Below are 20,804 nucleotides of genomic sequence, written 5' to 3'. Positions count from 1 at the left end.
GCCAAACACCCTACCCTCTCCCGTCCTGCTCTCCTATGCCACCCATCAGACAGCCCCCCACCTCTGCCCCACTCATCTGGAATGGACCCAAGCAGACACAAGGCCCAGACACCTTGGTACGATTTTATTCACAGACTCTAGACACCCAGGCTGGGCCTGGCACAGTGTTCTTGCCAATGGCAAAAAAAAAAAAAAAAACAAACCACCCACAAAAACAGATAGTGCACGTCCATTAATACTAACCATTTTAATTTAAATTAATAACATTTCTGGAAGACAAATGCAGTTGATAGAAAATATAAAAACTTTTAATATACAAATTTTACATCACATTCAAAAAAGCAAGTGTGTGCCTCGTGGCCACAGAAGATGCTGGGTTTGCACACACAGATGAAATCCTGGCTGACACTGCAGCATCGCACAAGCTCCCTAACTGGCTTCACATTTATATCTCCACCCGCCCCCCAAAGCAACACAGACAACCCCCACCACCCCCACCAGGGGCTTACAGGGCACGCCACGCCCCTCAGTGATCACAGGAAGAAATGCTGTGAGAGGGCAGAGGGATTCCAGGACCCGTACGCGTCTTTGATATAGCGGTTGGTATGGAGACGTCATCTTGGCTACACGCCACTCACAACTGGTGGGGAACTCAGGATTCAAGACCTCGGGTTGGATGGGGACCACGGGTTGTGGCTCTGGTGTTTAAAGGCAACAGGAACAGATCCCAGGCGTTTGGAGGTGATGCTGGGGAGTGGAGTTGGGGGGTGTGGGCTGAAGGTTGAAACTTGGGCTCCATTCTCAGACCCCAGGGGACCTCTGCAGCCCCCAAGATCTTGTCCAGGAGGCCTCCCAGCTTCTCCATCCCTTTCACAGTTGGCTGTGAGGGCTGAATTCACAGTATCTGCCGTCCTTCATGTGTTTCCAAGGCAGGCGGGGGAGCACACGGAAGGGCAGGCGTGTCTTCCTAACCTCAATTCACAGTCACTTAAATAGAGACAGGGTGATGGGGACCACCTGGGGAGCTCCTCAGCTGCTTCTCTTCAATGACAGGCAGGGCAGAGGCTCAGACTGAGAGCAAGAAGGCATCCCAGGGCCCGGGAGAGGAAGGGGGTGGCCCCCAGGCCCACCCTCCGGGTTCCTGGCAAATCAGCAGTTTCCTGAACGCGGGCGCGGTGACTGCTCCCCTCCTGGGCCGCCAGCACTTGCACCCAGTAGGCACTCAAAGAAAGCTTCCTGAACTGACCCAAGAGTGTGACACCTTCAAGGGAAAAAAAACCCAGACTGTCCGTCCGTGGGCCTGAGGTGAGTCCCATTCACTCAGCTGCCGTCCCAACCCTCAGGCCACCTGCTTGTCCAAGGGTTTGGAGGGGAATCGTGAGAGGCATGAACTGTGACCTCTGGGAAGGAGCTGATGTGGGGGGAGGAGCCTGATGACCAGAGGAGGCGGAGTCACATACCACCTGGAGTGGAGAAATCAGGGGAGAGGCTGACCTGGAGGTCAAAGGGATGATGGGGAGAAGCCAAGCGTCCTACAGAGCACAAAAGACCCCCAGAGCCAAGTCTAGCTGGTTTACAGCCTCTCCATCTTCCTCCCCACACACCCAACAGGCAGGATTGAGGTGCTGTTGGCCCGGAGGCCCGGGTACCGAGCACAGCTGTTTGGCTGTGCCCTCCCAGCAGGGCCGCCAAGGGACGCTCAGCCCAGAGCCAGGAAGGTCGCTCCACACTCCCCAGGCCAAGTGACAATTTGGCCAGACTCCAGGTTCAGAGCCTGGTTAGACAGGTGTACATAAACCCGGTGGGAGGGCCACATGCCTTCTCGTCTTGGCTCCTAATGTGGACATCGGTTCTGGGTCTGAAGACAATCTCTCCTCTCCACTTTCATCACCATGGGTCATTTTTGGCTTTGGAGCCTGATACGCCCTAACCTTCACTGAAGGGCTTCTCTGGCATTTGGAACTTTTCTCTTTAGGAGTCAGCTTCTAATGAGGACAGGCAGGACCCTCTCACATCCTGGACTTTCCCAAATCTGGTTCCAATGGACACAAACCTTGGTGCTTGGGAGGACTCTGAAGGTGAGGGGCTTGCTAGCTGGGTCTAAATGAAAGGCAGGGCACACACCTCCCACCTTATCTAAGAGCTCTGAACACGGGCAGCGGAGGAGTCAGGGGCAGGCTAAGGTGTTTCAGCAGGATTCAGGGGTGGGCAGTGACAGAAATTTGGCAAGATCGATGATGGGCTTCTAAAGGGCCACGGCACCCTATGACTGGGAGAGTGGGCTCAGAGACCCTGCCTGCTTCTTCCCCCACCTTCTACCTTCCCTCTTTTCATGGATCAAGCTTTCACGGTATACACAGCTGCTGGGCTGGGCCTTAGCGCTGGGGTCAAATATTAGTTAAGGACTGGGATGTATCTAAATAGTTAAAGCCTTTCATTCCATCTCCCAGATATCCCGCTGGGGGCTTCATGAAACAAACAGCTCCATAGGCAGTGGAGACCCTGGCTGGGAACCACTGGATCAGTCCAGATGTTATCTGGATTTGATCTGTCTCTGCTTTTCCAGCAGATATGGACTGGATTACAGGGGTCAAAGGTGAACTCAAGCTCTCTGCAGACTCCTGACCCTGTTAATCCAGCTTAAGGTCATGGTCAGGGTCTCACCTGCAAGAGGAGGAAGAGACCACACCTCTTTGATAGGATGAGGGGTGATAGGATTTAGGGCCAAAGTAGAAGCCTGGTCAAACCCTGTGCTTGCCACCCCCCAACCCCCGCCCATCCTGCCAGGAGACCAGCCACAATCATGATGCTTTTCTTCCTCTGGTTCAGTGTGGGCGCCTCCAGAGGGGAGGGCCCCTTCTGCTATCCTGGCCCACGGTGCCAGCAACCTCTGCACAGACCATTTTTTTTATTAATACCTACTGTACAACCTCAAGTCCAACTCCACACGAACATACATGTAAACATCTGCCGCCTGTCAGGACAGGTCTGGTTGTTGGTGATGTCATTTTAAGAAACAGCAGGCACAGCTCCATCTCCAGGACCCAAGTGTTTTTGCAGATGAACGGTCTAAACCAAGGCCTCATGCTCCTGGTTTGCGGCACTTAGGAGGGTGGCTGGCATTTTGAAGAGCATTGTTTTTTTTGTCGTGGTGGTGGTTCGGATGTTTTAGAGACACATTTAAGAAAGAAATATGTCATCAGAAAAACTGCACAGCTGGCTACATCTTTGGATTACTGGACTCCAGGATGCCCAAGCCAAACCTTTCAAACCGGGGTACAACTTTGCTGCTGTTAATGCTGAAAGAGGAACAAAAACAAGAATTACTGCCCTGCAGATTTTGATCAGAATTTGGGCAACATTAGCTAATGAGCAGGCCAGTTCCAGAAGCTCCATAGAGGACCTGGCCGCACCAAGCAGTGGGAGTGATGATAAGGCCAGCGGCCTTGGCAGAGCTGCTCCTGGTCACACCTGGCCGGGGGTGGGGATGGGGGGGTAGAGGTGCTAGGCCTCAGCTCCCTCCTGGAGGGCGGTGGCCTGTTTGTGTCGAAAGCCCCAGCACCCCGCGTGCCCAGTAACTGCTGCGGGCTCATTCTCATTGGCAGCTCATTCTCAAACCTCTTGCTCCGAGTAGAACTGGGAGGGAAGAGAAACTCAGCCCCAGCCTTGAGAGTGATATTTGCATGTTCCTTCTAGAAATGGTCCTCAAACGTAGGGGGGCATCAGGGCCATCTGGGAAGCGGGTTGAAATACAGGTTCTCAGCTTCTGCCTCCAGACACCCAGATTCAGGTCTTGGTGGGTCAGGAACCTGCGTTTGGTAAGCCATGGAGGACCCGTGCATGACCTGGCAGCCACACTCTTGCCAAATGCTGGCTTGGGGTCTGGTACTTTCTGTTTACACAGGGCAGGTGCAAGGGGAGTGATGCTGTGGGGGCGGGGGGATGGACTGGAAGCTTTCTCACAGTTGTTTGGAGACAGGCCCCACCCCCTTGCTTCAGGACGACTGTCCCAGGTGTCTGTGCGGCCGAGGACACACCCCTTCCAGCTGGTGTCTTTCACGGCAATAGAACTTGTGATGTTACACCGGCAGCCCGCCCAGAGGGGACCGCAGGCAGCTCTGAAATCATTCCACTCCTTGTTGGACAAGATCCTCGTGGGTTAAGAGCCAAGCAAAACCCCGCCCCCTGTCCCGAGGACACACCCTGCGAAGGGCGGGTATGTTGCGGGTGCGGGAGAGGGGGGATCTCTCTCGTTGAGCTGTTAGTAGGGAGACGGGACCGCCCCACAGAAGTGCTGCAGAGAGATGAAGTTGCATCCAGGGAGGAGGTTCTGGGTTGGTGGGGCGGGGGGGCGGCGCTGTTAGGGAGACCCTCCATGGAAAGCTGTTACTCAGGCACACACGGGGCCACAGGGCGGGGCGAGGGCCAGTTTTAACAAACAAAGCAGAAAGAAGTCTCAGCAGAGAGGCTGGGGCGGCAGGATCGCATTCCCTGGGTTAGTGGCCGCAGCGCTGTTTGAGCTGGAGTAGAAGTCGCGGTGCCGAGCGTGGATTAGGAGGAAGAAAGCCCCGAACATGCAAGGCAGCCAGGCCTACAACCTACAGGAGGAGAGACAAGAGGGGAGAGAGCAGAGTCAGAGCCTGAGACCGCAGGGAGGGGACAGGGGCCATGGCTAAGGCCTGGCCAGGACACAGGGCAGGGGCCCCTCTTTCCCTGTAGACAGAAGAAAGCACATCCCCACTCCAGTCCATGCTTGGCAGCAGAGCAAGCTTGGAAGGGAACCTGGCATAGAGAACCTCCCCCAAGCTTTCCTCTGGGACACAGCCACAGAATGCTGAACAGAGGTCGACCAGCAGGCCCACCGCTCCTCATTGAAACTGACATCTTGGAGTTTATTGTCTGGTCCCTGCATTTTCTTCTCTAAGATCCAGCCAGAGGGGCTTCTGGAGACCCAGGCCAGCGATCTGAGTTCTTGCCCTCCCTAGAACAAGCCATTGTCTGGCATGCTGTGTGGACAGAGGCCCTGCCACATGCTGTGAGTCTGCTCTCAGCCTGGGGACAGAAGCAGCCTGCAGGGCCCCTGCCAGTGGCCATGTGAGCTGCCAGAGCATCACTGTTGTTTATGGGAATACCACCCGCCAAGAAGGGGAAGCTGGATGCAGAAACAGTAGGAGACAGGATGTGCAAAGGGTTAAGTGTAAACAGGCCGAGGATCAGGGAAATGGCAGAAGACACACTATTCCTCCAGGACTGGACAGTTGTTCCTAAAGTCAGGGTGACCGGAACGTCCTTTCCCGTAGTAGCGGCTCCGCCAGCGCCTGGGAGTGCCCGCAACCATTTTGCCAGACGTGGGAGGAACGCAGTCCAGCAGGTGATGGAGATGGACACCCAGCGTGGGTGGGTGGAGGGGGGCCCGCAGAAATCAGCATGGCAGGAGAGGGGGGAGATGGCAGGACAGGCCAGCACATCCACCACCCCCCAAGAAATAAAAATAAGCAACAAGATAGATGGAAAAGAAAAGAGAAAATGAGAATTAGAGGCTTGAGTGTGTGGAAGTAAAAATCATTAACAGAAAGCTTTGATACAGATTTGTTGAGGTACGCTGGCATTCTCTCCCTGTGGGGGCTAAAACTGATCACTTTGGGCGGGAAACATCCCTATTTGTGACTCTGTGTCCCACGTGTGGAAAGAGAAGGTGGGTCTCCATGGCCTTTCAGGAATCTGGAATCATCTGAATGTCAGCACCCGCTCAGTGCAGCCTTCTCTTTTGGGGAGGAGAAAATCAAGGCCTGGTTTGCTAAACGAGCCAAATTTACCTTTATGCTTCAAAGTATTTTATTGACAACCTTTCCGTGTAACTCATCCACAAGCTATGTACATAATTCAAAATTAAAATTTTCAAAGTTGCTGTGACCATAATTCAAGCATACAAAAAAACTTCCCAACATCTGACAGACCAGATCCTTGAACTTCTTATGAGACCAGGAGAGCCCCAGGCTCCCACCCAAACCCAGCTCCCGTGACTGCTGTCTTCTGGAGACCCTTCCTCAAGCTCCCGGGGGTGAGGGCAGCGTGCCCACAGAGGCTGGGTTTTTGCCTGGCACTCAGCATGTTGTCATCATTCCCTCCTTCATCCCCTCACCCACCAAATATTTATTGAGTGATTACTACACCCCCGGAACTGAGCTAGGAGCTGAGAATAGAGAGGTGAGGAGACAGCGTCCTGCTCGGAGGGCTTACAGCGCACATCTGCTTGTCTTTATCCTAGACCATCAGTTCTGTGCTGGTGGAGGCCCGGTCCTGGCATGTGACCTCAGGGGTGGTGCAGCTGCCAGCAATCTCTGGGAAAAGCCCACACCTCTGACAGCTACATCCTGTCACCCGCTATTTGTACTGGACTCTGACCCATCTTGAGTGCAAAATACTGAATCGAATCTCCATTATAAGGTACAGTATCCCCTCACCACATATCATCATTCCTCAGCCCGTCCCTACAGCGGGCTTCAGTTGCCACATTTCTTCAACAAGTCCTCCTCACAGGTTCAGCCTGGGCCTCTCCTCCCCTTCAACTCAAAGCTTGGTTTGGTGTATTTTCAAAATGACCTGGCAAACTAAGTGTCTGTCAAATCAGGCCACAAAAAAAATGATCATTTTAGAGTTGTGAAAAATACAAAACAGGCAAAAAAAAGGTGTGACAGAGACCATATCTAGCTCATTCTGGAAGACGGAGGTACCGACACCACCACACTCATGGGCCAGTGTGAGATCTGGGTACAGATGTTCGGGGGGCTATGCTCTTGCCCTCCCTCCAACTCCCATCAAGTGAGGCACCACTTGGGACTTCCCTTGTGGTCCAGTGGCTAGGACACCCAGCTCCCAGTGAAGGGGGTCTGGGTTTGATCCCTGGGCAGGGAACTAGATCTCACATGGCGCAGCTGAGACCCACTGTTGTCCAGCAGCATAGCTGTGTCTGAGACTTTATGACACACCAGGCTTCCCTGTCCTTCAGTATCTCCCAGAGTTTGCTCAAACTCATGTCCATTGAGTCGGTGATGCACGGCAGCCAAACAAATATTTTAAAAAGAGAGAGAGAGGGAAGCCCCACTGTATCTGTTCTATCTTCATGTTCTGGGGCTGTGGCAGATTTCACTTCTAGAAAGCGCCTTTCACTTAAAACGAAGTTCAAAGCCATGAATCTTGCCCAAGCATCCAGCCACATGTGACCTCCCACTTGTTTCTGTGCAAGCCACAGACCAAGAATGTTTGTTTCTTTTCTTCACCTTTCTAAATTGTTTGCGGGGGAGGGAATCAAAAGAAGACTATTTCATGGCCTAAAATAATAGGAAATTCAAGTTTCAGCATTCGTAAGTACTGCTTTACTAGCACCAATCTGCCCGTGGCTTACAGGTCTGTGACTGCCCGCACACCAGACAGCAGGTGAGTTGCTATGACACAGACTGCATGCAGTTGTGTCACTGCTTTGCACACTGCTGGGTGCACTGCAAACCCCACTGACAAGAGCTGTCACTCGAGTTTCCCTCTCGGCCTGCAAAGCTGAACTATTTCCCATGTTTAGGCCATGTCTGCCCACCCCTCCACTTTGTCCAGCTGTGGAGCTGAGGCCGGAACAAGGAAGGACTTCCCCAGATTCTCGCAGAGGCAGGGCAGATGTCTGTTTATGAGGGATCTGGCAGAGAGAGCCAGAGGGACGAAGGAAAAAGGGAAGGAGGCAGAACTCAGAAGAGAGGAGTGGAGACCACCCTGGCACTGAGGCTGCCAAAGATCAGGATTACACAGAAGGAGGGTGGGCCTCCAGTGTCTAAGCGGCTCTTAACCCCAGAGATGCAGCCCCAGTAACCTGCTCAAGGGGCTGAAAGCTCTGTCGGGAGACTGCTATTTTAAGCAACAGCCACTCTGCTGGTTTTGGTGAAGCTCTGTTTTGCCCTTTCCCAGGCAGAAACTTCTTGCTGGGGCCTTAGCCTGGGCCAAGCTTTAGCACTGAGCTGATAACAGTGATATGGAGGTTTTCACATATCACATTTCACAGGAGGACGGAAGACACCAGCCTGTAGAAGAGTCTCCAAAATAAATGCGGTGAACAGCAGACTTAGAGAATGAACTTATGGTTGCTGGGGGAAGGATAGTGGAGGGGGATTTAGGGAGTTTGGGATGGACATGTATGCACTGCTATTTTTAAAATGGATAACTGATAAGGACCTACTGTATAGCACAGGGAATTCAGTTCAATGTTATGTGGCAGCCTGGATGGGAGAGGAGTTTGGGGGGAGAATGGATACAGTATATGCATGGCTGAGTCGCTCTGCTATGCACCTGAAGCTCTCACAGCACTGTTAACTGGCTGTACTCTAACATAAAAAGTTTTTTAAAATGTGGTAAACAGAATCCCAGTACCCCTTGGGCAAGAGAATGAGTCCTCTCTGGCTAACCAGCTCTAGGGGTTCTGTAGGTAGAAGTCTCGGGCAGACAGAGCAGATGGTGCCCCATCCCCAACACCTGGCTGCAGGTCTGTCTCCGAGGGCTACTTACTCAGCAGACTTCCAGAAGTGCCCAGGGTGCGAGAGCCGCCGGTTCAGCTTGGGCAGCTTCTCCAGCATGTCCATCAGCAGGGGGAAGCTGGGCCTCTCCTGCAGGTCGAAGGCCCAGCAGGCGGACAGGATCTCCTGCAAGGCGAGATGCCACAATAGGGCATGAGAGCTGGCAGGGAACAAGAGGGATGCATCTGAGGCCCTCTGCCCAGGGTCCCTTTGATGCTCCCAGGTACCACCTCCCATCCCTGCAAGCAGATGGTCCCCTGACCCTCCTGCCAACACTGAGGTGACCAGCCATGGCTGAAATACAGCCAAGAAATCACTGAATTTCAGAAGCACTCCCAGGCTTCCAGTTAAAATGAAAAGCATGGGCCTGCCTCTCCTCCTTCCTTCCTTGACCTCCCTGGGATAACAGTCACAAAGCCAAAAGACAGGCCAGAGCCAAGAGATCACAGACGTTTAGAATGGAAAGCAGAAGGCAGCATGTTGACGGGTGAGATACTCAGAAGGTGCCCAGGGCGGGGCTGCAGCAGAGGCGGGAGCCCAGGCAATGCAGGCATGGAGGCGGGAGTGACAAGACGGGCGGGGCGCAGGGCAGCGAAGTCGGCAGAGCAGCTGTCTTGCCCACCCCAAGTGACGGCAAAGCCCTCCTCCTGCCGCCTGCTCTCCAGATCCACTCATCCACACTGCAACCCCGTCGGCCTTTCAACTCAGGAGAACTTCCTGTAGAAGACAGGCCTGCACACACGACCAGGCAGAAGGTGCTCACACGACAGGGCAGGCGTGACACTCACCGCCTAGGTAGCACTTCACCTGGACGAGTGCCGGGTGGTCCCCCCAGAGGCCTCCACTGCCGCGCTGCCCAGGAACCCCCTGGAGCTCCTTATCAACACCCCCTGGCATCTGTCTGCTCCAGGCCCACCTGACTCATGAGCGCATGGCTAACACTGAGAACACCACCCCTGGACTCCTGCACGTATCACGGTGCCAGGCGGGGTGAACTCACACACGGTGATGCAGAGAAACAAACCATCAGTCACGCGAGGGCAGCAAACCTGTGATGATTTGGCCTCTTGAAAACAAATTTGCTGGGGTTCTCAAACACTCGAGAAAGACATGAAGGAGAAAGACCTGACACTACCACAACCCCACTGTTTGTACTTTAGGGAGTGAAATTTGTTATTATCTTTCTAATAAGTAACATACAGGCTTTATTATCTTTCTCATAATTCAAGAAAACCTTGAGCTTTATTTCCTTTCTATTTTTTTAAGACAGTTGTTTTTTAAAAGTTAGCAGTGGGGTAGTGAAGGATACAGGCTTCGTGTGTGTGTGTGTGTGTGTGTGTGTGTACACAGTCATGTCCAATTCTTTGTGACCCCATGCCCGCCAGGCTCCTCCGTCCATGGGATTTTCCAGGTAAGAATACTTGACTGGGTTGCCATTTCCTACTCCAGGGGATCTTCCCAACCTACAGATCAAACCCATATCTCCTGCGTCTCATGCATTGGCAGGTGGATTCTTTACCACCCGCCACCTGGGAAGCACACAGGCCTCCTAGCCAGCAGCACGGAGGCCAGCCTGACATGCATCCACTTCCCGGTTCCGCTTCTCAGGTGGGTGAAGGAAGAGCAGCCAGGCGCCGGCCCTCTAGCCCCACCGCCCTCTCCCAGCGCAGGGCAGCTACTCACGGTAACTTCCTTCCCCAGGCTGACGGAGGCCAGGACTCGCTTCATGCCCTCTCCGCTTCCAATCTGCCAGATCAGGGCCTCTGCAGCTTGGTTCTTCAAGGGCCAGTCTCTGGCTTGCAGCTCATACCAAACAGTCCTGTGGAGACCACCCACCCACACAGTGTGAGCTCCTGGACGGCTCCGCCCAGCTCTCACTAGCAGGGCGTGGGACGGTGTTGGGGGGGGGGGGGGGAACCTGCTGCCATGATGCCCGGAGCCCAGCCTGAGGACCCCGGACCCTCAGCCCACCTTCCTCACCTGCCAGACTTCTGGGACCACCCTGAGTCCACCCGGTGCCCTGAGCTCCCAGTGTGGTGAGAAGTCTGAGACACTGCTGGCTCTGGGCAGAGATCCTGGTACAACCATTCAACCTCAGTTGGGTAGGCGCCCACAGCCAAGGTCCTCTGAGGAGTGACAGGAATGCCCAGCCTGGGCCTGGCACATGAAGGTGCTCAGGAAATGACAGTGACAGGCCAGGGCAGTCCACCCATGAGGAAAGGATCCCCCAAGAGATTATGGCATGGGGCCCTCACTCTGACCCTCCAAGTCCCCTAGTGTTTCTCGACTCATCTGCACGGGACCGTCTCCATTAGACCCACCCTGACCAACACAGGGACAGGGGTGGAGGGCACACATGTGAGGATACTGTGTAACTCAAATGTGGGGAGAGGAACTGAGGTGTAAAATACACGACATTTTTGAAAGCTCCGTGGCATAAAATATCTCCTGAATTTCTTATTTTGATTACATGCTGAAATGATCATATTTTGGCCATAGTGAGTTAAATATCTATTTAAACTGACTTCACCAGCTTATTTTTCAATGGCTCAGAGAAGGTTTTATGCATCTGGCTCGTGTTTTATTTCTGCATTTCTGTGTGTCTATCCGTCAGCATGCCAGCTCTGCTCAGGGCACAGCGGAAAGCTGCCCCCTCCTCCCAGAAGGACAGCTCTCAGTTAGCTCTGGAGACTGTCCTTGGGGAGCAACAGGTGAGAAGGACGCCCAGAGTTAAGCATTTTATGCATGTGCGCTCACTCGCTTCGGTTGTGTTTGACTCTTTGCGACCCCATGGACTGTAGCCCGACAGGCTCCTCTATCCATAGGGATTCTCCAGGCAAAGATACGGGAGTGGGTTGCCATTTCCTCCTCCAGGGGACCTTCCTGACCCAGGGATCAAACTCGCATCTCATTAGGTTTCCTCCATTGGCAGACAGGTTCTTTTCCACTAGCACCACCTGGGAAGCCCCTTAAGTATTTTATACAATTACCTAATTTGGTCCTCATGAAACAGCTCTACCAGGGAAGAGCTCTATTTGTCCCATTTTACAGGTGGGGAAAACAGAAGGTCAAGGACACAGTCACTGGCCCAAACAAGCAGCTGAACCAGCCTCAAAGCACATCCCCCTGCCCCCCAATAGCCAGCAGGGCCCTCTGTTTCAGCCACAATTGGCCTCAGAGGCCCCAGGAAGAGGGACGCCAGGTGCCTCCTCACCCGAATGCATAGACGTCGGCAGCTTTGGAGAAGGGCAGCTGGTCCTCGTCCTTCCCGGGGGTCATCTCCCGCACGATCTCCGGGGCCAGGTAGCACAGCCAGTCATGTGACAGCTTCAGCTGGTTCTCACGCCTGGAGGCCAGAAGCCAGGGCAAGGACAGGGCCTTTAGTGGGTGGCAGCGCGGCCTGCAGGGCATGTGTCTTCCCCAGGGCTGGCACGCCACCGCGTGTGTGCGCTCAGTCGCTAGGGCATATCTGACTCTTGCAACCCCGTGCACGGCCCAGAAAAGCAGCACGCCAATGGTGCACTTGCCAAGGCACCCGCGCTTTGGGGGGATGTTACAGACGAGTGATAAGCAGGTTCTTCTAGAAAAGCAGGCCAAGGACAGTATTGGCCGGGAGCTGCCCCTGAGGGCGCTGATTCTCTACCCTGGGAGAGCAGCGGGAATCTCAGTGCAGGAGCCGGGAACTGCCTGTGGGGCTCACAACCTGGCCTGGGGCTGGCCCTCCCTCCTGGGGTCCTGAGGCTGGGGGAGTAGCCTTTCTCCTTCAGGATTCGTGGAACTAGAACCTGATGCTGGGAAAATGGGAGTGAGGGGACCCAGCCTCCTCGGCAGTCAGCCTGAGGATTAAGCACTATGAGGGACCTCAAGGTCACCCAAATCTGATCCTGAACCAGAACCACAAGAGCAGGAGCAGAGCAGGCCTGGCCTTTCCTATAGCAGGGCTGGCCCTCGGCCACCAACGGCAAGAGTGCCCAGGCCTCAGGCCCACCAGCACCGCCCCAGTCTCTCTGGATGCCCAAGGCCAACTGACCGTCCCTCTCGCACGACGCCTGAGATCCCGAACAGCCCAAAGTCTGTGATGACCACTTTGCCGTTGTCGTAGAAGACGTTCTTGGATTTGAGATCTTTGTGCACGATGCCCTTGGCGTGGAGGTACCCCATGCCCTGGAAGACAGAGAGCCTCACGTCAGGGGCACAGGGAAGACGAACAATGATGGCTTAGCTTCTACCCTGGGCCAGGCCCTGAGCCAGATGCCTTAGCCCAGGCCCCTCATTTAACCTTCGCAGCCCTATGCAGTGTGGCTGTCTCCTTTTCACGGAGGAGGGAACCCAGCCTCAGGGACAGGCAGTCCCTTGCCCGGGTCACGCAGCGGATAAGCAGCACGGCTGAGATCTGGTTCCAGGCCAGTCAGTGCTGCTGCCCCACATCCACCTTATACTCAGATGAAGTGCAGAAAGGGGGGATGGGGGGCTCTGGGGGAGGGGTGGTCAGGAAGTATAGAAAGGTTCACTGTGATGCTACCCTCCGTGTTTTGTTTCGTTTCTTTTTAAATTTTTTTGGCCATGTTGTGAGGCATGTGGGATCTTCCCCAATGAGGGATCAAACCCGTGCCCTCTGCATTGGAAGCATGGAGTCTTAACCACTGGACCTCCAGGGAAGTCTTTACCCTCTGTGTTAAGTCACAAAAGACCCAAGGATTTAAGGTCTCATCGGGCTTTACACAGCTAGCCTCGCCTCTCAGGCTGAGCAAAGGCTTGGGCTGGGAGAGGGGAACAGAGTGGAATTCCCACAGGGGGCGTCCCCGAGCTCAGGTGGCCCCACTGCCCGTGCTGCCGTAGAAGTCCTGGACTAAGACTGAAATCCAGCTCAGATGATTCGAATTCACTGTGTGGCCTTGGACTTGACTTCTGAGCCTCAGTTTCCTCATCTGCCAAGTGCCAGCTCCGGGCTAGGTGATTTCTAACCAATGCCTTATTTGCACTGAACGCTGACTGGCCAGGCACACAGGACGTGGGTGACCTGATGCAGGCATGCTCTCATCTGAGGTCAAACCGAGGACTCCCGGGTACCCTGATGTGCTTGGGAACAGGAAGAGGGGTACATGACGCCATGACTGAAGTGGGCATCTTTGCCAAGTCAGAAAGGCATGTGCAAGCCCACCTCCCTCCCTCCCACATCAAGGGTGCGTCACATGTGAAAAATCTCCCTGCCTTCACAGGTGTCTCGGGGTGAGGAGGGGAGAGGTCAGCAAGTCCCACTGAGGAAAGAGAGGGAACGAGCTGCGAGGCAGAAGCAGACAGAACTCAGCCGAGCCCAGAGCTTGGACCAAGTGGGGCTGGAGCGCATCCGAGAGGAATGTACTCAGGCAGATGCTCTTCTGTAAGAGATGGGAGGGCGCGGGGTTCACTGTGGCCACTTCCCTCAGGCCTACTGAGAGCTGTCATCCCACCACGGAAGCAGGGAGGTTTCAAAAAGAGTGACTTACTCTCTCCCGAAGCTCCATCCTGAATGCAAGACGATCCCCCTTAAAATATCTGCCCACTTCCCAAACCAAACCAAGGCACACTGCGTCCCCAGCGACCAAGGAGAGCCAAAGACCACACCTTGGGTTGAACAGGGACCAGCTGTGTGACTGAGGACAAGTGGCTGCACCTCTCTGAGCCTTGTTAATAAAACAGGTGCCACAGCCTCAAACAGCCAGAGACAAGATAGAGAGTGCCCGGGTCTGGAGCACAAAGTCTCCTCCCTTCCTATAATTTCACAACACTTCAGAGGTGGCCCCCCAAACCCTCTAACCAAAGGTCTGCTGCTAAGTCACTTCAGTCGTGTCCGACTCTGTGCGACCACATAGACGGCAGCCCACCAGGCTCCCCCATCCCTGGGATTCTCCAGGCAAGAGTACTGGAGTGGGGTGCCATTTCCTTCTCCAATGCATGAAAGTGAAAAGTGAAAGTGAAGTTGTTCAGTTGTGTCCGACTCTTCGCAACCCCATGGACTGCAGCCCACCAGGCTCCTCCGTCCATGGGACTTTCCAGGCAAGAGTACTGGAGTGGGGTGCCATTGCCTTCTCCGAATCAAAGGTCAAGACCACATTATTCTATTTTGAGCCTCAAAGTATCAAAGATGCATACAAAAGGAAGTGGCTTAGAAGTTCCCAGAAGAAGGGGGATGGGGAAAATAAATGAGCCAGCAGAGAGTTTGCTTCTGGCTCTGCAGCTCCAAAACCTTTCAGCAGCTTCTACCCTGGAATCTTCCAGATGACTCATTCAGCCTAACTCAGCACCCAGACTCCCCCAGTGTCCTGACACTAAGGAGACACAACAGTTTAGGGGAGCAGGGCCCAGCAGGTTTGGGGATATCACAGAGTAGGTATAACACTGCAGCTCCCCCCAACTTCTCTGTGATGAGACAGACTACAGATGAAGGCGTACATGTGACATTTTGGTTTCGGGGGCTGCAAAAGTTTAATGCGTTCATTTGTGGTTGTGTAGTCGCTAAGCTGTGTATCTTTTTTTGTGTGTGACTCTTTTTCTGATCCCATGGACTTTAGCCCACCAGGCTCCACTGTCCATGGGATTTCCCAGGCAAGAATACTGGAGTGGGCTGCCATTTCTTTCTCCAGGGGATCTTCCCGATTCAGGGACTGAACCTGCATTTCCTGCATTGGCAGGTGGATTCTTTACCACTGAGCCATCAGGGAAGCCCAGGCGTTCGTTTTGCTATGAGGAAATGTCGCGGAGAAATCTTGGTGTCCCTAAATGTCACTGAGATTTTTATCTTTTCCTCTCCAATGATGCGCACACATGATGGATGGAAGGAGGGAGGGAGAAAAAAAGAAAAGAAGCAAAACTGAAGACAGGACAGGGACAAAAACTTGGTGGGAGCTGGTAAGAGAAAGCTTTTCTGCAAAAACAAGAACCAGGAAGAGGAAGCTCATCCAGCCCGGATGGAGTTTTTCTCAGACCCTGTCTACTGCTAAATTAAGAAACAAATAAGCGTTTCTTTCACTTTTGTTTAATTACTTGGAAAAGATGGAAGCAAAAGAAAAAAGGCTGCCTGAGTTGAGCCTGAGGGCCTGTGTGCATGAAACTTAGATTCAGAAACTTTAAGGCAGAACACCTGCCCCCAAACTTAATCAATTCTAACAGACTCTCACCAAGTGCTAGTGGCCCAGGTCTCAATGCTCTCTCCATGGATTATCACAGTTTACCTTTGCACCAATCCAATGAGGGAGGTGACGCAGGCAACCCCATTTTACAGGGGAGAAGGCTGAGGCTCAGAGAAGCTAATTGACCTGCCCGAAGTCACACAGCTGGTATCACCAAGATTCAAACTCAGGCCATCTGTCTTTATAGCCCACTGCATTTCTCCAGTGTGTTCAGTTCCCAGCAGACAAGATAAAGAAAGAGGAAATGAGATGGAGGTCCCATCCATGAGGCACCCAAGCTAAAGGGAGAGACGGAAGAGCCACCACCACCAGCTGGACACCGGCAGACGGATTGGGGGACAGCTAGGAGCTCTGGAAACTTTACCTTAATGATCTCCTGGGCGATCTGCCTGGTCTTGTTGATGTCCAGAGATGTCTTGGGGTCCCTCACAAACGAGTGCAACGTCCGTCCCTTGCAGAAGCTGTGAAGAGCAGAGAGTTAGGCAGAGATCTGGGGCCTGTGCAGCCTGGCCTCAGCCCTTGTGGAGCCAGGGAGAGCTGTATCCACCGGCTCCATGCCCTGGACCCTGGGGGCCAGAATCCTTCTTGACCAACCTGATGCCATTCCTTCTTTGTTTCATTTTGGTCGCACTTCATGGCACATGGGGACCAGGGATTGAACCCTGCCCCATCATGGAAGTGCTGCGTCTTAACCACTGGACCACCAGGAAAGTCCCCTTGATGCTCATTGCTGCAGGGGCCCAGCCTGAATGGGCAAGAACACACGTCCCCTGAGACCTCTAGCCCACCCACCAGAGAACAGGAAATAGTTCACTAAGTTTAAGGATTGCTCAGTTGTGTCCAACTCTTTAAGATATACAGTCCACGGAATTCTCCAAGCCAGGATACTGGCATGGGTAGCCTTTCCCTTCTCCAGGGGATGTTCCCAACCCAGGGATCGAACTCAGGTCTCCCACATTGTGGGCAGATTCTTTACCAGCTGAGCCCCACATTCAGAGCAGTCCACCTGCTCTGATGGTTTGAGGCAGGAACCAGGGAAGAACCTGGCCTTTTCAGGCTATAACCAGGCAGCATCCGGGCTCTGGGATATCCATAATGACATTCATGATCGTGCAGTTTTCTGATCACGGGGTGTTTTATGACAAGGCAGAATGTGCAGTGGAGCAGGGGTGGGGGGGGGGGCGGGGGCGGCCATCAGCGGTATCAGAGTGATTATATTCGATAAGGGGCTTGGATATTGGAGTCCCTACCTGTACTGACTCCTGAAACCTGGGGTGAGGGACTTCAGTGGTTAAGAATCTGCCTTGCAATGCAGGGGACTCAGGTTCGATCCCTGATCAGAGAACTAATAATCCCACAGGCCATGAAGCAACTAAGCCGGGATACCACAGTGAAAGATCCTGTGAGCTGCAACTAAAACCACACACAGCCAAATAAATACATAAATATTTAAAGCAAAACCTGGAGTGAGGAAGGACCTAGAGAAAATGGGTGGCTTTGCTGCTGCTCCAGGGAGAAGCCGACTTAAGCCATCTGAGGGAGGGGCTAGTTTTTAGGAACTGTCTCCAACGAGATAAGATTCCTCGACCCTCAGGGTCTGGAGTATCGGTTGATGGTTACTGTTTCATGTTCCAGCCCCCTCGGCCGCGTTAAATGTTTTGTTAATGTTCTTTTATTCTTTTACTATATGTGCTAAGTAGCTTCAGTCGTGTCTGACTCTTTTTGACCCTGTGGACTGTAGTCCGCCAGGCTCCTCTGTCCATGGGAATCTCCAGGCAAGAATACTGGAGTGGGCTGCCATTTCCTCCTCCCAGGGATCTTCCTGACCCAGGAACTGAACCCACGTCTCAAGTCTCCTGCATTGGCAGGCAGATCTTTACCACTAGTGCCACATTCCCTTTAAGCAGACTCAGATCTCTCTTGGGACTGGGTAGATGAGACAGAGACGGAAGGCTGAGTGATGGACAGCACCGACGCTGGGGTCTGAGGGATGCTGAGCACCTCCTGCATTGGTAGCTGGACTCTTTACAACTAGCGCCACCGGAGAAGCCCTTAAAAACATGAGTGTATACAAACTCCCTGATTCAAATGGAAGGCATGATAAGGAACTGTTTACAGTACCCACCTTTGTTTACAGAAGCACCCAGGTAGGGTGGGAGGAGATTAGTTTTTACTTTGCGCTTTTCTGGAACATTTGAATTTTCTCTGTCTTTAGGTATCCTTTCATTAATTTATTTATTAATGTCAGTGGGGTTGTTTGATGGGGAAATTAGACCCCATTTGGGGGGTTTCTTCTTTTTTAAGATTTTTTTAAAATGTGGACCATTTTTAAAGCCTTTATTGAATTTGTTACAATATTGCTTCAGTATCTTAAAATTTATGTTTAATTGGAGGGTCGCTGCTTTACAATGTTGTGTTGGTTTCTGCCATACAACAACGTGCATCAGCCATAAGTATGCATACATCCCCTCCTTCTTGAGCCTGCCTCCTACCCCCACTCCATCTCTTCCCTCTAGGTTGTCACAGAGCATCTGGCTGAGCTCCCTGTATTGTATAGCAACTTCCCATTAGCTATCCATTTTACATATGACAGTGTATATATGTCCGGAGAAGGCAATGGCACCCAACTCCAGTATTCCTGCCTGGAAAATCCCATGGACGGAGGAACCTGGTAGACTGCAGTCCATGGGGTTGCTAAGAGTCGGACACGACTGAGCGACTTCACTTTCACTTTTCACTTTCATGCATCGGAGAAGGAAATGGCAACCCACTCCAGTGTTCTCAGGACCATTTTTCTTGATCCCATAGATATGCATTAATAGACAATATCTGTTTTTCTCTTTCTGACTTACTTCACTCTGTATAACAGGCTTTGTCTTTTTGGCCCTGAGGCATGTGGGATCTTAGCTGCCCGAACAGCTATGGAACTCACACCTGCTGCACTGGAGGCGAAGTGCTAACCCCTGGACAGCCAGGGAAGTCCCAGGTTTTTTTCTTTGTGCCTCTCTACATGAAAACGCCCTCCAGGAGCATACAGATAACCAGGCCCCCAGGGAAAGGGGAGGGGGCGGAGGCCACCCCTGGGAGGGCAGGGCCAAGTTACCTGGTGATGATGGCCAGGTGGGGCGGGTTCATGCAGGCCCCCATGAAGAGCACCACGTTCTCGTGCCGCGTCTGCCGGTAGTTCATCACCTCCTTCTTGAACAGCTTCAGGTGGTCCTGGTTGTGGCCGTCCATCTCCAGCAGGCGGATGGCCACCTCGCCGTGCCAGCGGCCACGGTGCACCCGGCCCCAGCGGCCCTGCCCGATGGGCTCGCCCAGCTCCACCTGCTCGAAGGGGATGTCCCACTCCTGCAGGTACACACTGGTCTGGCTGGCCTTGCGCGAGATGGGGCCCCGCCAGGGCCGGCGGGAGGTCGGCAGGTCGTCCACCTCGTCCTCGTCGTCTTCGGCCTCTGACTTGCTGGCCTCAGGCTCCTCGGCCTGGAAGGAGAGGAGGAGGGAATAGAAGGGGCAGCAGGCCTGGGGGCAGGTGACTTCCCTCCCCCAAGACCCCCACCAGGTCGGGGAGCAGAGGGCCCTGGGGTCAGGAGGCCTGGGCTCTAGTCACAGCTCTATGCAGACTTCATGGGCGAAGTGGATGGGTCACTCAGCACCACACGGTCTCAACGTCCTAATCCACAACTATGGAGCGTGGCCCTTCTTCCCGCCAATGTTCCAAGACATTGTTCCTAGGAGCAATACCTAATCACTGGGGAAGAACACTAACACCCTTTCTGGATATGCTTTTATTTTTTAAAAAATATTAATTCACTTTATTTATTTTCCTGCACCAGGTCTTAGTTGCAGCATGTGGGATCTTTTTTCTGTTCTTTTTTTAGTTACAGCATGCAGGAGTTTTAGTTGTAACATGCGGACACTTGGTTGCAGCATGTGGGATCTAGTCCCCTGACCGGAGATCAACCCTGGGCCCCCTGAATTGGGAGTGCAGAGTCTTAGCCACTAGGAAACCAACAAAGTCCTATGCTTTTGTTTAAACACAGAGTTTGAGACTTTCCTCTGTGTGCTGTGTTGTGCTTAGTTGCACAGTCTTGTCCAACTCTTTGGGACCCCATGGTCTGGGGCCCACTAGGCTCCTCTGCCCATGGAATTTTCCAGGCATATTCTACTCCACAGGATCTTCCTGACCCAGGATCAAACCCATGTCTCTTGCATCTCCTGCTTTGGCAGGTGGAGTCTTTACCACTAGCACCACCCAGGAAGCCCGTGACTCCTCTGGGCAAGAGTAAATCAGTCTGCTGAGGCTCCATAAGCCAGCACACTTGCCAGGTTCGTGTGACACTGGTTCAAGGGTCAAGGCAGCAGTCCTTGGCCCCAGCTACAATCAAAATCACCCAGGAACATCCAACTGCCTGGCCCCACCCCAGACTGACTGAGGGAGAGTCTCCTGGGCTGGGGGCCAGGCCTTTTGGCTGGAGGTGGAAACCACAGGAATGAAGAGCTTACTTTAGCCTCAAAAAACAGAAAAGCAAAAGGAAGCTTGCTTCGTGGCACCCCTCACTGCTCTTGCTGCTTTGCACACTGCCTGCGTCTGGTGCAGCAGGTGGGCACCTGAGATAGCCCCCACCAGAGCCGGGTGCCCACATGCTCCCAGACACCTCCACGCACTGAGCCAAGGAGAGAGGAAAGAGATGCTCCGTCTACGGCTCGCGTGTCGCCATCACTCACCTCCACTTCCTGATCTTCCGACACATCTGCTTTGGGCTGGTCGTCAAGCCTAAGAGTAAGGCAGGGTTTGTCAAAGAGATCCCGAGGCCGGGCCACTTGGGACAGGGCAGGGGACTCCCCATGTGAGGTCTGAGAACGGGGTGCCAGGCCTGGGCCCTTCCTTTGACCCACTTGGCCACGGGGAAGGCAGTCTGGATGCTGTGGAAACAGCAGGCCGAAGGCCAGACCCTACTTCCCTTCTCTGGCCTTGGCCTTCCCCAGGCTGAACTTGAGGGTGGTGGGGGCTGAGGGGTAGACAGTGACCATCAGCGACCTTTCAAATCTCACAACTAGTATGGGGTTCCGAGCGCAG

General features: G+C 53.4%; 1 protein-coding gene across 3 annotated transcripts in view; it reads right to left on the bottom strand.

The window, feature by feature from the left end:
- Positions 1 to 232: 232 nt before the first annotated feature.
- The window catches only part of LOC138447268 (kinase suppressor of Ras 1), a 160,291-nt gene continuing 139,719 nt past the window's right edge, over positions 233 to 20,804 (bottom strand). For 2 of the 3 annotated variants that reach the window (XM_069602922.1, XM_069602920.1), the window contains 8 exons: positions 20,453 to 20,501; positions 18,828 to 19,207; positions 16,089 to 16,185; positions 12,586 to 12,719; positions 11,770 to 11,901; positions 10,239 to 10,374; positions 8,548 to 8,681; positions 233 to 3,299 (listed from right to left, as the gene is read on the bottom strand). In XM_069602922.1, coding sequence (XP_069459023.1) covers positions 3,221 to 3,299; positions 8,548 to 8,681; positions 10,239 to 10,374; positions 11,770 to 11,901; positions 12,586 to 12,719; positions 16,089 to 16,185; positions 18,828 to 19,207; positions 20,453 to 20,501 — 1,141 coding nt within the window. In that variant the 3' untranslated portion in view covers positions 233 to 3,220. Of the gene's footprint in view, positions 3,300 to 5,237; positions 5,319 to 8,547; positions 8,682 to 10,238; positions 10,375 to 11,769; positions 11,902 to 12,585; positions 12,720 to 16,088; positions 16,186 to 18,827; positions 19,208 to 20,452; positions 20,502 to 20,804 lie in introns of all 3 variants that reach the window. The other variant, XM_069602921.1, reaches the window with a different exon arrangement.

This window comes from Ovis canadensis, chromosome 11 (assembly GCF_042477335.2).
Source record: "Ovis canadensis isolate MfBH-ARS-UI-01 breed Bighorn chromosome 11, ARS-UI_OviCan_v2, whole genome shotgun sequence".
In the NCBI taxonomy this organism is placed as follows: domain Eukaryota; kingdom Metazoa; phylum Chordata; class Mammalia; order Artiodactyla; family Bovidae; genus Ovis; species Ovis canadensis.
The sequence above is the reverse complement of the archived record's forward strand: the minus strand, read 5'-3'. Positions and strand labels throughout refer to the sequence as shown.